We start from the raw sequence: 20,488 nt of genomic DNA, 5'->3' as shown, positions 1-20,488 counted from the left end.
GGATCTGAACCAAACCAGTCTGGCTCCAGACGCTGGATTCTCAACCACTGGCTGAACCTGCTTTTTTTAAGGAACAATCGCCCTCTTGATGTTTATAGACACCATCAGACATGATAGACACCAGCTGGGCAGGGCTAATAAGCCATCGTTTTCAGCTTATATTTCATTGTGTTTCATGTTATTTAGGTTGATTGTAAAAACAGTCAAACCTTGTAATAGCAAGTTTGAGAAATAAAGAAAATGGGCCTGGTGCTCACACCTGTAATCCCAGCACTTTGGGAGGTGGAGGCGGGAGGATCACTTGAGCCCAGGAGTTTGAGACCAGCAACAGAGAGACCCTATCTTTACAAATAATAATAATTATAAATATCCCGGTGTAGTGGCATGTGCTTGTGGTCCCAGCTACTGGGGGTGGGGTGGCAGGGGGTGGCAGGAGGCCGGGGGGATCGCTGGAGCCTGGGAGGTCAAGGCTGCAATGAGCTGTGATTGCACCACTTCACTCTAGCCTGGGTGACAGAGCGAGACCATGTCTCAAAAAAATAAAGGAAAACGACTCATAATCCCATCCCCTCTCTCCAAACACTGGTACCATTTGGGGACATTTTCTCCCAGTCTCCTTTATGAGCTTATTTCCATATAGCCATAGTTTTGTTCCTTTGTACCTTATATGCAAAGGGTGTATACAAGAACCAAAGTTTGTCAGAAGTCATCTTTGTGGTGCTGCATATGAAGGCCAGGTTACTTTTCCTGCATTTGGGCACTGAGGGTGTTCTCATTTTTTTGTTTGTTTGTTTTGTTTGTTTTGTTTTGTTTTGTTTTTTTGGAGACAGGGTTTCACTCCTGTTGCCCAGACTGGAGTGCAGTGGCGCAATCTCGGCTCACTACAACCTCTGCCTCCCGGGTTCAAGTGATCCTCCTGCCTCAGTCTCCCGAGTAACTGGGACTACAGGTGCACACCACCATGCCTAGCTAGTTTTGTATTTTTAGTAGAGACGGGGTTTCACCATGTTGGCCAGGCTGGTCTCAAACTCCTGAGCTCAAATGATCCACCTGCCTCGGCCTCCCAAAGTGCTGGGATTACAAGTGTGAGCCACTGTGCCTGGCCATTGTTCTTGGTTTTCCAACATGGAATCACACTAGAACATCTTCGATAGCTTGAATTATTTCCCCAGGAGGATGGCAGTCCTTCTCTCTTCCCAGACACTGTCTTCATGGCCAGCAATGAAGATGGGAGAAGCTGAGAGGTGGGGCTGAATGTCTTCTCCTGGACAGAGCGAAGGGGCTGGATGGAAAGCAGCAGGTCTTAAAAACAACTATTTGTTTTAAAATACATAACGAATGGATGTCTTTTTATCATAAAAGATTCATGCAAAACAGAAATGTGGAATAAGAAGCAAATGCCCCCTTCATATGCCTCCCAGACTCCTTTCCTTCCTTCCAGACTGTGACTTCCTTCCTGTGAGTTTCTGTGTTAGATTGAATCATACGGAATTGCCAATATTAAAGAAGTTTTGATTTACAAAAATGGCAATTTCATATGGTTCAACCTGATACGTGTGTGTGTGTGTGTGTGTGTGTGTGTGTATAGATTTAACAGAAATGCTATTATATTCTATGTGTTACTCTGAGACTTGCTTTCTATAACAGTATGTACAGGTCTACCTTTTTGTTTTCTAATGACTGGCATGAGGTCTGCTAAATTATTTTATAGCCCTAGTTGAAGGACATTAAAATTATTTCTTGTTTTGTTTTGTTTTTGTTTTCGTTCTTGTTTTGAGACAGAGTCTCACTCTGTCGCCCAGGCTGGAGTGCAGCGGTACAATCTCAGCTCACTGCAACCTTCGCCTCCCGGGTTCAAGCGATTCTTGCGCCTCAGCCACCTGAGTAGCTGGGATTACAGGTGCGCGCCATACCACCTGGCTAATTTTTGTATTTTTGTAGAGATGGGGTTTCGCCATGTTGCCCAGGCTGGTCTCAAACTCTTGACCTCAAGTGATCCACTCATCTTGACCTCCGAAGTGCTGGGATTGTAATCTCCACTTTCACATCTCATTCTATGCCGTATACTCTTGTCCCTAGTTCATTCTTGTTTGTGTATTTTTTTTCCCTTGAGCATGTTAGCTAAAGGTTTGTATATTTTATTAAGCAATGTTAAGATTTTGTTTTGTGCTCCCTTTTATTAATTTCTAATTTTATCTTTTTAAATGCCTTCCTTTTACTTTATGAATTTTTTTCTTTTTCTGTATTTTTAAGTTGAAATTTTAGCTCATTTATTCCCATTCTATATTAACTTCTAATTTATGCATTTCAGAATGCTACATGTTAACTTTATTTACATAATGTATCTTTCATTTCTAAAAAGATAGTAATTTTCATCTTTTTCTGCATCAATGAGTGGTCCTTCAAACTGGCCCCTCGTCCTTTTGACATATCTTCCATCCTTCCTTGAGCATTTCCATAGCTTCTAGTATAAAAAAAGTTTCAGGCTCATCTTGTTTTTTCCTTGGATCAGCCCTGTAATCTTCCATTTATCCAAGGGGCCCTGACTCCTTTGAGTGGGGAGAGATGTTTGGATGCTGTCTCTGGATGCTCATTGCTACTGGGATGATGCTGTTCCCAGCCCCTTTCAGTGGGCTGAGCTGGGAATATGTTGGGATATATAACAGCCCCTTTCAGTGGGCTGAGCTGGGAAATCTTAGGAGATATATATATATATATAAGTCTGTATCAATACACACATTACCTTTCTATTTGTCTGTCTGTCTACTTCTCCATGTGTTGAAAAACATGAGTTCAACCCTATACACTCCACTTCCAGTCCAACACCATGGGGTTCATTCTGGCTTTCTTCCTTCCCATATTTGTATCTTATCCTAACAGTGACAAAGTTGATTCTTCTGACCCCTCCAGATTGCTGCCTCCTTGACATGCAGGCCCCATTTTGGCTTCTCTGCTTACCCTTACCTGTGTTGTCTCTGTGTTCTCTTTCCAGCAGCCTCTTGGATCTGCCCCACTCAGGTTATGTACTTACATGTGGCCCTTGAGCCACTTCTGTTTGCCTATTTAATGGCTTTTTAGAGAAGGAAGAAAAAAAAGAAAGGTAGGAAGGTAGGCAGGCAATAAATATTTTTAAAGGGAAGGGTCCATTTACATTTAATGTAATTATTGAAATGATTGGATTTAATTGAATCTATCCATTTATTTTTTTCAATCCATCCATTTACAAAATGGATTACGTATCGATTTTGCTTTTTCTTTTCTTTTGTTCTATATGTTCTTTTTTCTTTCTTATTCTTTTCCTATCTTATTTTTGGATTAACTGAGCAATGTCCAGTATTCCATTTTATCTCCTCTGTTGGCTTTTTAAGGTATACACTTTTTAATTGATTTTTAAATTGAAATCCTTAACTTGGAAAGTCTGGTTTACGCTAATATTATACACTTGAATTTTTTACCAACATACTTGCACTACAAGAATGACTAAAGGATGTCTTCTGGGCTAAAGAGAAAATTATACCAGATGGAAAGTCAGAGCTTCAGGAAGGAATGTAGAACATCTATAAGAAGTGGATTCTCTTAAGTTTTACTTTGTCTGAAAATGTATTTATTTTACTTCATATTAAAATAATGTTTTCTGTTGTGGAATTCTAGGTTGGCACTTTTTACTTTCAGCACTTTGAAAATGTCATTTCATTGTTTTCTTGACTTCTAATGTTTCAGATGAGAAATTAACTGTCATTCTTAGTGTTATTCTTCTGAATGTAATGGGGTTTTCTTCTCTGGCTGATTTAAAATTTTTCTATTAATCTTTGATTTTCAGCAGTTTGATTATGATATACCTAAGTAAGGGTTTTTTTTTTTTTTTTTTTTTTTTTTTTTGAGACGGAGTCTCACTCTGTCGCCCAGGCTGGAGTACAGTGGTGCAATCTCAGCTCACTGCAAGCTCCACCTCCCGGGTTCACGCCATTCTCCTGCCTCAGCCTCTCCGAGTAGCTGGGACTACAGGCGCCCGCCATCACGCCCGGCTAATTTTTTGTATTTTTTTAGTAGAAACGGGGTTTCACCATGGTCTCGATCTCCTGACCTCATGATCCGCCCGCCTCGGCCTCCCAAAGTGCTGGGATTACAAGCGTGAGCCACCGCGCCCGGCAAGGGTTTTTTATTATTATTTTGTATGTATCCCCTTTGTGATTCACTGAGCTTCTTGGATCTGTGGGTTAATGTCTTCCATCAATTTTGGAAAATTCTTAGCCATTATTTCTTCAAATATTTATTTTTCCCTATTCCCTCTTTCCTTTCCTCTGGACTTCAGTTACACATCTGCTGTTGTCCCATAGGACTTGATTTTCTATTCTTTTTTTTTTTTTAATTTTTTCTCTCTCCCTGCTTCAGTTGGACAATTTCATTTCTTGTTTTGTTATGTTTTGTTTTTTTGAGACAGAGTCTTGCTCTGTTGCCCAGGCTGGAGTGCAGTGGCATGATCTCGGCTCACTCCAACCTCCACCTGCCGGGCTCAAGTGCTTCTCCTGCCTCAGCCTCCTGAGTTGCTGGGACTACAGGCGAGCGCCACCACATCTGGCTAATTTTTTGTATTTTTAGTAGAGATGGGGTTTCACCATGTTAGGCAGGCTGGTCTTGAACTCCTGACCTCAGGTGATCCGCCTGCCTCGGCCTCCTAAAGTGCTGGGATTATAGGCATGAGCCACTGCACCCGGACTTCAGATGGACAATTTCTGTCACACCTCTTTTTATTCATGTTTCTGCTGTATACAGTCTGCTATTAAGTCCATCTAACAAATTCATTTTGGATATTATATTTTTTTTATTTCTAGAGTTTCCATTTCATTCTCTTATGCTGTCTTATTTCTCTGCTGAAATTTTTCATATTTTAACCATTTTGTCCATCTTTTCCTCTGATAGAGGAAAGATGATAATTATATCATCTTTATAATTATTATAAAGTTCCTATCTGCTAATTCATCTCAGAGTCTGCTTTTATTTACTATTTTACTCCCATTTCCTGCTTCTTAAAATGCTATTTAATTTTGTTTGAATGCTGTACGTTGTGTTTAAAAGTACAGTGTTGACTAAAGTGGCTAATTTTTAAACCTTTTACTTTTGAGATAATTGTAGATTCACATGCAGTTGTTAAATAAATAGCTAATGTTTACCTGCAGAAAAGGCTTGCCCTTCTATCAGGAAGTGAGGGTGAGGTGGTGGTCTTTTTTGTTTAATCAGGGGTTGGATCAGTACTAGTTAGTTTTAGTTCACCAGTAGTTGCAGTGTCTTGGGATCAGGATCAGCAGGATCAGGCCCCTCCCTCCATCAAGTCTTTGGGACCTAACCACTGAGATTACAGAGCTCTTTCTCTGTTTTCCAGCTCTTCCCCCACTTCCACATCACTGCTTCCATAGTAGTTCATTGGAGACAATTGGTGGGTAGGGAGGACTAGCTCTATATTGGAGTCTTCCAGATTTCAGTCCTCCATACCAGCCCGGATGTAGTTGCTTTTCTTTTCTAGCAAAGTTTATCTGCCTGTAGAGTCTTACTTCTTCATGTCTCCCATGCTGCAGGTATGAATCAGTACTTAAGGGCTCATCTCATTCTGGAATTTATTTTATTTAGACTTCTTGAATTTATAATTTTTTGATAGCTTCAAATAAAAATATGATGCTCTGGTTGTTGTTGTTTATTCCATTCTGTCATTGTTACAGCACAAGTGTGTTCTTTCTTGACCATCATCATCTTAACTGGAAGTGGAACTATATGTCTTTTATTAGATTAAGGTTTATTATTATTTTACTATTTATTTTTATTTATTTATTTTAAAATGGAGTTTCGCTTGCTCTGTGGCCCAGGCTGCAGTGCAATGGTGCATTCTCGGCTCACTGCAACCTCTGCCTCCTGGGTTTAAGCGATTCTCCTGCCTCAGCCTCCTGAGTAGCTGGGATTACAGGCGCCCACCACCACACGTGGCTAATTTTTGTATTTTTAGTAGAGACAGGGTTTCACCATATTGGGCAGGCTGGTCTCTAACTCCTGACCTCAGGTGGTCTTCCTGCCTCGGCCTCCCAAAGTGCTGAGATTACAGGTATGAGCCACTGTGCCCAGCCTATTATATTTTTTTAGAGACAAAGTCTGGCTTTGTCAGGCAGGAATACACCCAGGCTGGAGTATAGTGGTGTGATCACGGCTGAATTCCTGGGCTCAAGCAATCCTCCCACTTCAACCTCCCTAGGAGCTGGGACCACAGGCATGCATCACCGTGCCCAGCTAATTTTTGTATTTTTTGTAGGGACAGGGTCTTAGTTTGTTGCCCAGGTGAGTCTCAAATTCCTGAGCTCAAGCAATCCTCCTCCTGCCTTGGCCTACTGAAGTGCTAGGATTACAGGCATGAGCCACTACGCTCAGTCAGTATATGGTGAAAAATATCATGTATACAGTAGAGTATATGTATCTTACAGCAAGTTATAAAATATATTAATCAAACATCTGATGATCAGCACTCGGGTTAAGAAATAGAACATCAGCCAGGCGCAGTCATTCACACCTGAAATCCCAGCACTTTGGGAGGCTGATGCAGGCGGATTGCTTGAGGTCAGGAGTTCAAGACCAGCTTGGCCAACATGGTGAAACCCCGTTTCTGCTGAAAACACAAAATTAGCCGGGCATGGTGGCAGACGCTTATAGCCTACTCGGGAGGCTGAGGCGGGAGAATCACTTGAACCCAGGAGGCGGAGGTTGCAGTGAGCCAAGATCACCCCATTGCACTCCAGCTTGGGTGACAGAGCAAGACTTAGTCTCAAAAAAAAAAAAAAATTGAACATCACTAGAACCTTAGAATCTTGCTATGCTCCCCTTCCCCTGTATCCTCATCTTCCCCTCATCCCTGCAGAGATCGTTTCTATCTAGATTTTTGCATTATCATTTCCCTGGAATTCTTCATGGTTTTGCCAGTTGTGTATGCATTCCTTTAAATACACTGTGGTTTTTTGCCCTCTGAACTTCATAATACATGGAATTATACAACGTCATGTTTATGAATTCATCCATGTTAATGTGCATAGATAGCTATTAGCTGTTAATTTTCATTGTTCTGTGATATTCCATCACATGATTATACAACCATTTATCCATTTGCTATGGCCTGACTGTGTCTCCCCAAATTCACATGTTAAAAACTTAATCCCCAATGTGACAGTGTTGGGAGATGGGCCTGATGGCAGGTGTTTATGTCATGAGGGCTCTTGTGTATTAATGCCACTATAAAAGTGCTTTCAGGAGTGAGTTCACCATTTTCTGCTTTTCAGCCATGTGAGGACATAACATTCTGGGGATTCTGCTAAACATTCTACAATATACGGGATGATCCCTCACAAAAAGAATCATCCAACCCAAAATAAGCAGTGTTTTATTCTGGTTGGAAGAGGAATCAAGCTTTTTTCTGTGATGAGTGGAGCTACTTTCCATGTTTGTCTCCATGCCTGTTGTGGGAGCTCAGTGTCATTCCAAGTTACTCTTCACTTAGTCCCCCCATGCACCCTTCCCAGCTAGTAGCCCACTTTCACTAATGAGCAATTCTTTACTTTAGCTTGGGGACAAACACTGCTGCTCCTTCTGCTGCTGAGTGTAAGGGAGTGGAGGGAAGGGGCTTGAGACCCCTGCTGTCATGAAGTCAGTCGTGTGCTCTCAGCAGCAGTTTATGTGGTTCTTATTTTCCCATATCCCCACCAACACTTAACAGCAACAACCTTAAAATCTGTTGCTAGTCTGATGGGTGAAAACTGGTATCTCAGTGTCAGTTTAATTTGTGTTTTCTTAATTAATGATGATTTTGTTTTGTTTTGTTTTGAGATGGAGTTTTGCTCTTTTTGCCCAGGCTGGAGTGCAATGGCGTGATCTCGGCTCACTGCAACCTCCACCTCCCAGTTCAAGTGATTCTCCTGTCTCAGCCTCCCGAATAACTGGGATTACAGGCACACGCCACCATGCCCAGCTAATTTTGTATTTTTAGTAGAGATGGGATTTCACCATGTTGGCCAGGCTGATCTCAAACTCCTGACCTCAGGTGATACACCCGCCTCGGCCTCCCAAAGTGCTGGGATTACAGGCATCAGCCACTGTGCCTGGCCAATTAATAATGATTTTGAACAGCTCTTCGTAACTCTGGTTTCTTTCTCTGAATTGGCTATGTACATTCTTTCCCGTTTTTCTATTTGATTTCCTAGCCTTCTCTTATTGATTTGCAGGATTTTATTATATACTTTGAATATTAGGTTTTTGACAGTTTTTTGTGTTGCAGATATCTCATTTGTCTGTTGCTTATTTATAGTGTCAGCAATTTAACAGAATTTTGATGAAATCATCAATTTTCCATCTTACATTTTATGCTTTTGAGGTATTGTTTAAGAGATTTTCCCCCTACTCCAGTATCACAGAAGTACTGTTTTATGTTTCTCCTGTTGATATTACAATTTTACCTTCCACATTTAGGACTTTGATCCATCTGGAGTCTTTGTGAATGGTGTAACTTGGGATCCAATTTATTTTTTTCCACATGTTGATCCAGTTTTCCAAACACTGTTTACTAAGTGGTCTGTTTTACCCCATTACTTGTAGTGCCCCCTTTATCATTTATCCAGTTCCTGTATATACATGGGTCTTTCTCTGTACTCCCTTTCATTTTTTTTTTCTTTTCTTGGAGACAAGGTCTCACTTTGCTGTGCAGGCTGGAGTGCAGTGGCGCGATCTCAGCTCACTGCAACCTCCACCTCCTGGGTTCCTCCCACCTCAGCATCCCGAGTAGCTAGGACTACAGACACGTGCTACCACGCCTGGCTAATTTTTAAATATTTTTTATAGAGACAGGGTCTTGCCATGTTGCCCAGGCTGGTCTCAAAGTCCTGGGCTCAAGCGATCTGCCTGCGTTGGCCTCCCAAAGTGCCGGGATTACAGGCACGAGCCATGGCACCTGACCTGCACTCCTCTTTCTACTTCATGGGTTTATTGGTCTTGTTCTTGGGGCAGAAAAACTGTTGTATTATTGTGGCTTTGTAGTATGTCTGTATTAGTTGGCTAGGGCTGCCATAATAATGTGCCACAGAATGGGTGGCTTAAGCAACAGAAATTTATTTTCTCACAGTTCTGGAGGCTAAAAGTCTGTGATCAAGGTGTCGTCAGGGTTAATTTCTTCTTAGGCCTCTTTCCTTAGCTTGTACATGGTCCCCTTCTTCCTGTGTCTCCACATGGTCTCCTCCTTTGTGTCCCTGTGTCTTCATTTTCTCTTGTCATAAGGACATCCGTCATACTGGATTAGGGCCCACCCCTAATGACTTCATTTTTAACTTAATTACCTCTTTAAAGAGGTGATATCTGTCTTTATCTTTATGTTCAAATACACTCGCATTCTGAGATACTGGGGTTTAGGACTTCTACATATAAATTTAGGGTAGACACACTTCAGCCCATAATAATGTTTTAATATGTAGTATAGCAATTATCCCCTCCTTGCTTTTCTTTTTAAAATATTGTCTGAACTGTTTATAGGTCTTCATTTTTCCATAGATATTTTATAAGAAATTGGTCTAGTTCCTTAAAAGAGTCCAGTTGGAATTTTTATTTAGGTTGAATAGGATGTATATATTAATTGGAAAAGATTGACATATTTATAATGTTAATTCATATTCATTCAAGACCATGGAATATCTTTTAATTTATTTAGATATTCTTTTTTGTACTTTAACAACAATTTCAACTTTTTCTTAGTAGAGACTTTTGAATTCTTTGTTAAGGTATTCCCTTACATGTAAGTCTACCTTACATTTCTGTTGTGAATGTTAATTTATTTATTTTCTGTCGTATTTGATAGTTGATTATTATTAGAAATGGCATTGATTATTATAAGTTGATTTTGTATCTAACTCTTATTTAACTGTTATTAAACTCTTGTTAGTTTTATTAGTTTGTTTATGCTTTATTTTTTCTGAGTAGATGGACTATTGTCTGCAAATGACAGTTTTCTTTTCCTTTCTTTCAATACTTAAACATTTTAGTTGTTTTTGTTATCTTATGGCATTGACTGGTAGATCTAATACTGTGTTAAACAGTGGACTGGACACTGTGAATCTTTGTTTTGTTTGTAGTTGTTATTAGTTATCTATTGCCATGTAACAAATTATCTCAAAATTTAGCAGCTTAAAACAGTAATAAATGTTTATTCTCTTACACAATTTCTTTGGGTCAAGAATTTGGTTTCAGCATAGTTGGGTGATTCTGATTCAGGATATCTCCTGAGGTTGCAGTCACAGTGTCATCTGGGGCTGCAGTCATCTGAAGGCTTGACTGAGGCTGGAGGATCTGCCTCCAGGCTGGCTCACTCATGTGGCTGTTGGCAAGAGGCCTCAGTCCCCTGCCATGTAGACCTCTCCCTAGGGCTGCTTGAGTGTCTTCAGGATGTGGCACTTAGCTTTCCCCAAAGTGAGTGATCCAAGAGAGTGTGATCTGTGTCAGAGTGAGATGGAAGCCTCAATGTCTTTTATCATCTAGTCTTGGACTTCATACGCCATCATTTACACAAGGTTCTGTTGGTTATACAAGTCAGCCCTATTGAATGTGAGAGGGGACTACTTGAAGGTGTGAATATCAGGAGGGAGGGATTATGTGGAGGCCATTTTGGAATCTGGCTGGCACACCAGTCTGAAAGAAAGTGCTTCTAAATCTCTGTTAAGAATGACACTTGTTATAAGTTGTAGATATATGACTTTTATCATTTAAGGAAGTTCCCTTCTCCTGTTTTGTTGAGATATTTAAAACAAAAAAAGTATTAAAGACAGTTAAGGTGGGTGGGGCAGCAACCTTACAAGCAAATGAATGTAACAGGCCTGTACGCACAGAGCCAGCTTTGGATCTCTCCTGTAGTCCTGTGTGATAAGTGGGAGGCATTGGCCCATCATGAGCCCTCTGTAGCTGAAGAACTCTGCAAAAACAGCCCTTTCTGCCTTGGGAGAACTGGCATAGCTATTTCACTTTTTTCTTTTCCCTTGCAGTGTCCAAGACAAAGATTTTGGCCACAGGAGGAGCATCTCACAATAGAGACATCTTACAGGTAAGCGTTAGTAGTGGGCCCTACACCATGGCCTCTCCCATATCTGTTATGTCTAAGAGCCAGAGACTCAATAGGAAGGACAGCCTCCATTCCCACTCCTGCAGGAATGGGGAGCTCTTAGCCCACACTCCAGGAAGCAGCTCTGTTGCCTTACAGCTCACACTGTGAGTGGGATCTGTCTCACATGCAGGTGAATTCTACGGCTGTGTACAATCCACTCTCTGATACCAGCACTGTCCTCTGGAGTCACATGGAAAGTGCCTGTTCTTCCACGTGGCAAACCTTCTCACATCTAATGCCAGTGTTCTTGTCTTCCTCAAGGCCTCTGCCTTCCAATTTAACCATCGCTGATTCTCCAACCAGTCCTCTTATAACACAGTTGCCAGACTGTTACTGTCCTTTTGGTCCTTCATTATGCCAGAAACGTATGACCAAAAGTAGAATCAACCTGCAGATGTCTGACACTCAGACTGTCACCTGTGGGGCTGCCAGAGCCTGTTATGGGGACATTGTGCATTTTTGGGTGTAGCCTGGGGCTGCCTTAACTGTTAGAGTAACTGTATTAGCTGTTTGCTTGTGACTACCTATCTTAGGTAAGATTTTTCTAGAAACAGAGCCTGAAATGGGAATTCTTCTATAAGCAGTTTGTTGAGAGAGTACTCCCAGGAAGAAGGAAGTGAGGGACTCAGGGCAGTGCAGAGGAAGAAGGATAAGTGAGAATATGGTCTTGTCTGGACTCTACTTCAGCTCCATCCTGGTGGGGAGGTGGGGCTCTGGAACATGAATTATACCACAGAGCTGATTTTACCTTGGGACAAGGGGGCCAACAGGCCACCCTGGGGAGGTTAAATTTCCTGTGAGCGGTGGCCTATGCTCAGCCAAGGTCAGCTTTCTTGAGGAAGTAGTGCTGCAAGCCATTAGTAGCCAGTACTCACAGCAGCTGGGGCGGGTTGCACAATGGTCCAGTGAGGGGGATCTGGGTGGCATCAGTGGCATCTACTACAATATCTCTGGTCAACTAAGACCTCCCCCAAGTTCTTCCCATGTGAACTCCTCTTAGTACAGGTCCTTCATTTGAAATGTATGCAATTTATTTTTGAACCTAAATGGGAAACTTCACCATTATCCCCATGAAACATGCCCTTGTTAGCTTGGGTTTGTTTGGGCTTGTTAATGTTAGTCTAATACCCAGCTGTCTCCAGCCCTAGGTCAGTGCCATTTGCTAAACATACTTCCTAAATCTTCTGCCTTATCTTTGGTTAAATGGCTAAAAAGTACAGGGACAGTCTGGGGAGCTGTGGCCCTCCACTATGGACTTCCTCCAGCTCATCCTGACTCTATTATCACCAGGGTAGCATAATCAAGCATACTCCTCTTAAGGCAGTCGAGGTGGAATGGAAGGGGTCAGAAATATGAGGGAGAGAGCCTGGAAAGTGCATCCCACAATGTCTGTGTTCCCTCTGAGGAATGGCTCACCACAGTAGAACCTCTGTGTCCTTTTCAGGTGCTTGCAGATGTGTTTGGTGCCCCGGTGTATGTTATGGACACTGCCAACTCAGCCTGTGTGGGTTCTGCATACCGAGCTTTTCATGGTAGGTCGATGGAGGGAGACAGCTATCTCTGGAAGTGGCCAGGACATGGAGCAGGCTGAGGAGGGTGGAAAGGAGAGAGTGAGGTGTACCCAGTCTTTGGGGACGTTGGAGTCTTGGGGACTTCAGCTTCATTTTTCTAGCTCCCAGCAGGTGAGAACCAACCCATACTCTCTGTTCCTTTATTCTTTGCTTAAAGTGGAGAAAAAGAGGCTGGGTCCTAACTGAATGAGGTCTGGTCAGAGTTAAGGTCGGCACAGGGACATGAGAAAAGAACACAGGGCATGGTTGAGAGCACGTGGTCATGGGTCTGGACAGCTAGAGGGCAGGAGAGGTGGACAAAGTCCAGAGCTGTCTTTTCAGCAAGAACAGAAGTTGAAACAAAGGGGAAGACCTCAGGCCCAAGCAGTCCAGGACCCTGGACAGCGCCATGGAGCCCTGTTGCCCTGATGGAGGCCTCGCTGAAACTCTGGGTATTAAGGGAAGCTCCCTGATCTAGGCGAGTTCTGGCGGGAGCAGCACCTACCTACAAGGGCAGTGCTTCAAGTTGGATCAATTTGCTCTGTCTCCTACCTGCTAAGGGAGCTCCTGTAGCAGCCCAGGTGGTTCTATTCTTTTCATATTCTTAACTTTTTAACACCTATTTCAGCTTATATTTTTCTTTTCTTTTCTTTTCTTTTTTTTTTGAGACAGAGTCTTGCTCTGTCACCCAGGCTGGAGTGCAATGGTGCAATCTTGGTTCACTGCAAGCTCCGCTTCCCGGGTTCACACCATTCTCCTGCCTCAGCCTTCCGAGTAGGTGGGACTACAGGTGCCCGCCACCATGCCCAGCTAATTTTTTGTATTTTTAGTAGAGGCGGGGTTTCACTGTGTTAGCCAGGATGGTCTCGATCTCCTGACTTTGTGATCTGCCCACCTCGGCCTCCCAAAGTACTGGGATTACAGGTGTGAGCCACCGCACCTGGCCTAAGCTTATGTTTTTCTATCAACGTTGAGAATTAATCAGGCAACATATCCTTCTCTTAATAATTAACCTTGGGCGGGTGTGGTGGCTCATGCCTGTAATCCCAGCATTTTGGGAGACTGAGGTGGGTGGATCACAAGGTCAGGAGTTCGAGACCAGCCTGGCCAATATGGTGAAACCCTGTCTCTACTAAAAATACAAAAATTAGCTGGGCATAGTGGCACACACCTGTAGTCCCAGCTACTCAGGAGGCTGAGGCAGGAGAATCGCTTGAACCCGGGAGGCAGAGGTTGCAGTGAGCCGAGATTGCGCCATTGCGCTCCAGCCTGGGTGACAAAGTAAGACTCCATCTCAAAAAATAATAATGATAATAATTAACCTCTTACTCTTTTATTCTCTCCCCACTCCATCCACCTCACCCCGCCTCATGCCATATCCTATATCAAGATCACTTGGGAATTTATTTCCAGATTCTTATATTAAGTACATTTAATATCATATTGGCTTTTATTCACACTTACCTATGAGTCTGCCTGCCTGCCTGCCTTCCTTCCTTCCTTCCTTCCTTCTTTCCTTCCTTCCTTTCTCCGTTTGTTACTTTGTCTTTTTTTTTTAAACTTCCTGACATTTTGGCCAGGTGCGGTGGCTCATGCCTGTAATCCCAGCACTTTGGGAGGCCAAGGCAGGCAGATTATGAGATCAAGAGATCGAGATCATCCTGGTCAAGAGGGTGAAACCCTGTCTCTACTAAAATACAAAAAAAAACCCCAATAATAATAGCTGGGCATGGTGGCACGTGCCCGTAGTCCCAGCTACTTGGGAGGCTGAGGCAGGGGAATAGCTTGAACTTGGGAGGCGGAGGTTGCAGTGAGCTGTTGCAATGAGCCGAGATTGCACCACTGCACTCCAGCCTGGCAACAGAGCAAGACTCCATCTCAAAAAAACAAACAAACAAACAAATTTCTTCTTCTTCCTCCTTTATTTCTATGCTGAGGTTTTGTTTTGTTTTGTTTGAGACAAGGTCTCTGTTGTCCAGCCTGGAGTGCAGTGGCGTAGTCATGGCTCACTGCAGCCTCAACCTCCTAGGCTCAGGTGATCTTCCCACCCCCACCTCAGCCTCCTGGATAGCTGGGACTACAGGCACACACCACCACACCTGGCTAATTTTTGTAGATATAGGGTTTCGCCATGTTGCCCAGGCTGAACTCGAACTCCTGGGCTCAAGTGATCCACCCACTTCACCCTCCCAAAGTGCTAGGATTACAGGCATGAATCCTAGTGCTAGGATTACCGCACCCAGGCTGTATGGTAGTGTTGTTGGAATATACAACCTAAATAAATATTTTAAGAGAGAATTCAATAGGTGATGGTTTTGAGGCCTGACATGTCCAACAAGGCCTTTGTTTCATCCTCCCAAATACTGGCTGGGTAAAACACTCTATGTTCAAAATACTTTTCCTGAGAACTGTGAAGATACTCTTCCATAATCTTCTGGCCTTCAGGGTTGCTGATGAGAAGTATGGGGTCTGCTTCATAATTCTTTAGTAGAAGTGGGAAAGGAGTTACCCTTTAGGGACTTCACTGCTATCCTGTACTGTGTTTTGTTTTATTCTTTTTCCCTTTCTGTGCTTGCCAAAGGGTACCTGGGGCACTGTCCTGCTCTGCCCTCCAAAACCAAAGCCTGAGCCAAATCTTAGCTCACCAGTCCCTACCCAGAGGGATACTAACCACTTCATTTGGAGATCTCTTCTCCCCGTCTGGGTCTGGGGATGACTGTCTTGTGTAGCCAGTCTGCGAGTATGAGTAGAGATGGAACCAGAGTCTTTTGATTAGTGTCTCTGCTGTCCACCCCACCACCATCCCAGTCCCTCATCCATTCTGCTCTGAGCTGGGATTTTCTAGCATTTGGTTAGGAAAACTGGTCCTCACATCTTCAGAGGGTCCTTCTTCACTCCTGGTGGTGGTGTGTTTCTCTGTATATCTGACGCTACTACTTACCTTGCCTAGAAATTGCTCGTTGTTTCTTGCCCACCAATGGCAACCTTCCCCCTGCTACTCATTTGCTTGGTGAGTAATTACTGAGTGCCTCCTGTATGCCAGATGGTGTGCTAGGCACCGTGGTTATAGTGGTGACCCAGAGAGACACAGTGTCTGGCCTCGTGGACTTTACAGCTCAGCAAAAGAGGGATCTTAAATCAATAATCACTGAAATATATGGGCACAAGTTGGGAAAAGTGCTCTGAGGAAATGCAGATGGTGCTGAGTGCTAAGGAGGGCCTCCTGAACAAGTGATGGTCCTAGGTGCATCTTAGCTGAGGAGAAGGGAACGGGTGTATGAAGAGTGGAAAGAACATTCCATACAGTGAAAAGGCTCTGAGGCAGAATGAGTGGAGAGAAGACCAGGCTGTCCAGAATGTGGTGAACGAGGGGAGAGAGGAGGGTCAGGCAGACCCTTCCTCATCGTATGTCGAGGTTACCCGGCCCATTCCATGAAAGGCACAACCACAAAGAGCAAGACAAGCTGGGCCCTGCTGGAGACAAGCCTGCGCTTGGCATTTTTTTGTTTTGTTTTGTTTTGTAATTTTATTGAGGTACAATCTATATGACATAAAAATCATCCATTTTAAGTGTCCAATTCATTGGTTTTTCATAAATGTACTGAATTGTGCAGCCATCACTATAATCCAGTTTTAGAACAGTTTGCCACCCCAGTGAGATCCTTCGTGGTGTTTATGGTTAACGTCTTCATTTGCAACATGCACTAATGTGACCTTTCCCTTCTAGGTCTTGCAGGTGGAACAGATGTGCCCTTTTCAGAGGTTGTGAAGTTATCTCCAAATCCCAGACTAGCTGCTACCCCAAGCCTGGGAGCTTCTCAGGTGAGAGACCATCAGAATTTGTTTGTAGCATTTGCATTATGAAAGTCTGCTAGGGTTTTTTCCCCCACCAAAAGGTCACCTACATTGAACTTGATGTGCCCAACTAAAGGAGAAATTCTGCTTTATTGAAATTATCAAGAAAATGGAGCAAAAGAGCCAGGTTGTCAGCTGCAAGTCACAGATACTGCTGATTTCACAGCCAGGGTCAGATGGATTGCTGGGCATATTTGTATTGCTTCGTATGCCTCACAGTGGGCCCTTCCATGTCACTGTGCTATAAAAGCTAGTGAAAGGATCCGTCACTGAAACTCAAGACATGCTGGGTTTCTGGCACTCATATCTCAAGTCTAGACCCAAGATAGCTGTGCAGTCACCCAGGCCAGGAAATCCTTGTGAAGGCAGACCTCACTTGTTGCAGGTTAGGTCCCTCAGAAAGCAGAGTCTGAGATGTCAACTAAGATATATGAGGTTTATGGAAGTGGGGGGGAGTTGCTCTTGGAATCCACAACTGCAGAAAGGAAAGAGAGTAGACAGGATTGGACAGAGGGAGAAGGTGAGCAGCAATACAATTTCTGGAGCCTAAGCTGTTCCTACAGAAAGCTCCGAAGCTGAGATGACCTGTAGAGTTTTACCCAGTTGGGCTAAGGGACTGGGCGTTTATACCCCATGTCAATCAGTCATCGCATGTGGGCCACCCCAGGATGGGGTGAGGCAGCTCTTTATAGCTAAAGCAATCTCCAAAACCGGCTGTCAGCTGAGGGCTATCTGCCAACAGCACTTCCATCAGTTGGGAGCATAAGCTCTTCATTCCTGAGGTGAATCTGGATGGCGCACCACAGCATCCGCCACACCACTGTACCTATTTGCAGAAGGGTCTGGCAGCCCAGCAGCAGGGGTGGGTGCATCTTGTAAGGAACTGTGATGGGTCTGAGATTTACCTGACTTGCAAGCTAACAAGTGAGCCTGCCACCGTTTTGTAGCGGCAGGCAGAAGACACGGGACTCCTGGATCAGAGACAAAGGGCTTTATTATGATGAACCGTGATGAACTCATGGTTCATCAGGAAGCATGAGCTTCGTGCTTGCATCAGTTTCCCTTGGCCCCCAAATTCCACAGGGTGATGCAAAGTGGGCCCAAGTGGATACTGTGCACATAATAGTCTGTGATACAACCAAATGATCCCGAGCATAGAAAACTCCCAACCTTGTAAAGGAACTGTGAGCAAACCTGCCTAAACTTTGCCACCAAAGGAGACATTATCCTTATTATTCTTGTCAGCAAACAGACAAGCACTCTCTCCAGTGTCTGCCCTGGAGAGAGACACTATCTATATGTCTCTATACTTTACAGACATCCTTGAAAACATATAGTCTGAAGCGAAAGCTGTCACAAGACATGTAGAAACACTATGGAGAATTGTCTCCCAGCATATCTTGGAAGCAGGAGCTCATGCTGTCTAGGAGACCAGACAAACCACACACATAGGTGTGCCCAAGCATCTGTAATTTTTCTGTTGTGTGTGAGGCCATTTTTCTCTTATGTTTGAGAGGCCACTTGATACACTGGAAAGATTCAATGTCAAGATAAAGGGCATTTAAGTTCTGATTCTTATTCTGCTTCTCCTTCACCATGACACCTTAAGCAGCACTCCTTGTCTCCAGACCTCTGTTTATCTGTGAAGTGGGTACACCATCTGTCCTGCCTCCCTTTAACCTGCTAATTGTGAGGCTTAAAAAGAATCCTTGACCGAAATGGCTTTATAATCTAATAGGAAATCTGGAGGTAGAATTGGTTCAGTGGTTCAGCATGAGAACTCTGGTCATGTTCCCTGCAATTCCTCAGGTCAGCAGTGGACAATGGGAACATAATGTGAGCCACATATGTCATTTAAAATATTCGGTTGCCCCATTTTTTTAAAGTAAAAATAAAAATAAATGATTAAAATTAATTTTAATACGTTTTATTTAATCCACTATATCTGAAATATTGTCATGTCAACATGTAATAAATTAGAAAAGTTACTAATGTTGGGCTGGATGCAGTGGCTCACACCTGTAATCCCAGCACTTTGGGAGGCCAAAGTGGGCAGATTGCTTGAGCCCAGAAGTTCGAGACCAGCCTGGGCAGCATGGCAAAAACCCTGTCTCTACAAAAAATTAAAAAATTAGCTGGGTGTGGTGGTGTGTGCCTGTAATCCCAGCTACTTGGGAGACTGAGGTGGGAGGATCACTTGAGCCCAGGAGGTGGAGGTTGCAGTAAGCCAAGATCACACCACTGCACTCCAGCCTGGGCAACAGAGACCCTGTCTCAAAAAAAAAAAAAAAAAGTTACTAATATGATATTTTACATTTCCTTTTTTGCATGAAGCTTTTGAAACTTGGTGTGCATTTAATACTTACAGTTCTGGGCATGCTTCAAGTATGCAAAGGTATACATGGCTTGCAGCTACTGTATTGGATAGTGCAGCTCTGGATGTGCTCCACACAGTGACAGGACAGCTGTAGCTGCCCCAAACATCATGTCTTCACAGCTGTATTCAAAGGCAGGGATCAGAGGGTGACATTGGGCAGAGAGTCTCTCCTCACACACCTCTTGCTCATCAGGGAGAAAAATACTGGCCTATCCCTCCCCTACCCCACACATCCCCAACAGGCTACCACTTGGTCATATGGTCAATTCTGGTTGTAGGAAAGGCTAGGGTAGGGTCTGGCTCTTTCATTGTATCTAGAAGGAGGCCAGCAAGGAGGAAGGTAATTGGGGAAAGTTTTAGGGCAGCACAGCAGCGTCTGCCTCATGTAGAGTATGGAGTGGCCAATCCTCTGAGCTGTATGTGCCTCATCACTCTCCCTGGCCTGCCCATGGCCTAAATCACTGACAACTCATGGAACCCTTTACCATTGGATCCAAATGTAAACTCAAAAGCCCGCCCAACAGCAGGTTGCAAGCAGTGACAGTCTATATGATTGTCAGCATACGTGACTTATATGCAGACTGAATTTGTGGACTAGAGTTAAACTTCTTGAGAGCAGGGCCACATTCTTCATTCTCTCTGTGGCACCTACAGCACTGCTTGTGCTCAAGGGGAAACTCAAAGCAGTAAGAATGTTTTCTCCCTTAGCTCAGCTGAACGCTGCAGTTTCTCCATGGGGAGAAATCAAAGCCCCTTACCTTTGTTCTCTGACTCCTTAATGTCCAATACAGGCTAGGACAACCTTAGGCCCCTCACCTGTGGGACTCTTTATAAAGGGTCACCTGTTATCTTTTGTTTTATTTTACTCATGGAGTCTATTCCCAAGTACTTCACAAACACATAATTCACAGGGTAGAACCAGAACATCAGCTGTGTCACCCTCATTTGGAAGAGCAGAGGAATTTATCCCTCTAAGCCCTTCTAGGCAGCACAGACTCATCATGGACTCAGAAGCCAGCAGGCTCCTTTTCTCTGGCTCTGACACCCCATGTAACTGTCCCTGAGCCTTCTCAGACAGAGCTGCTCCAGCTACACCAAGAGTAGGCCCCAGTTGCATAACCAGTTATTAAAATACTTGGCTTCCAGCCGGGCGTGGTGACTCACACCTGTAATCCCAGCACTTTCGGAGGCCGAGGTGGATGGATCACATGAGGTCAGAAGTTAGAGACCAGCCTGGCCAACATGGCGAAACCCCATCTCTACTAAAAAAGAAAAAAACACAAAAATTAGCTGGGTGTGGTGGTGCACACCTGTAGTCCCAGCTACTCGAGAGGTTGAGGCATGAGAATCACTTGAAACCAGGAGGTAGAAGCTTCAGTGAATCAAGATTGCACCACTGCACCTCCAGCCTGGGTAACAGAGTGAGACCCTGTCACAAAAAATTAAAAAACAAAACTTAACTTTGGAGCAAATTAAACCAAATTAAGAAGGAATGGGGTTGGCATGAGCTCCTACTTGTGTTTACTTGCGAGTCCCAGGAAA

General features: G+C 43.7%; 1 protein-coding gene across 5 annotated transcripts in view; it reads left to right on the top strand.

The window, feature by feature from the left end:
- The window catches only part of XYLB (xylulokinase), a 71,149-nt gene that overhangs the window by 36,089 nt on the left and 14,572 nt on the right, over window positions 1-20,488 (top strand). For 4 of the 5 annotated variants that reach the window (XM_032162048.2, XM_032162050.2, XM_058442851.1 and 1 more), the window contains 3 exons: window positions 11,046-11,104; window positions 12,609-12,696; window positions 16,442-16,536. In XM_032162048.2, coding sequence (XP_032017939.1) covers window positions 11,046-11,104; window positions 12,609-12,696; window positions 16,442-16,536 — 242 coding nt within the window. Of the gene's footprint in view, window positions 1-1,200; window positions 1,901-11,045; window positions 11,107-12,608; window positions 12,697-16,441; window positions 16,537-20,488 lie in introns of those variants that run through there. The other variant, XR_009214549.1, reaches the window with a different exon arrangement.

Source organism: Hylobates moloch, unplaced genomic scaffold, assembly GCF_009828535.3.
Source record: "Hylobates moloch isolate HMO894 unplaced genomic scaffold, HMol_V3 SCAFFOLD_8, whole genome shotgun sequence".
Lineage (NCBI taxonomy): Eukaryota > Metazoa > Chordata > Mammalia > Primates > Hylobatidae > Hylobates > Hylobates moloch.
This window is presented reverse-complemented; position numbering and strand designations above follow the sequence as displayed.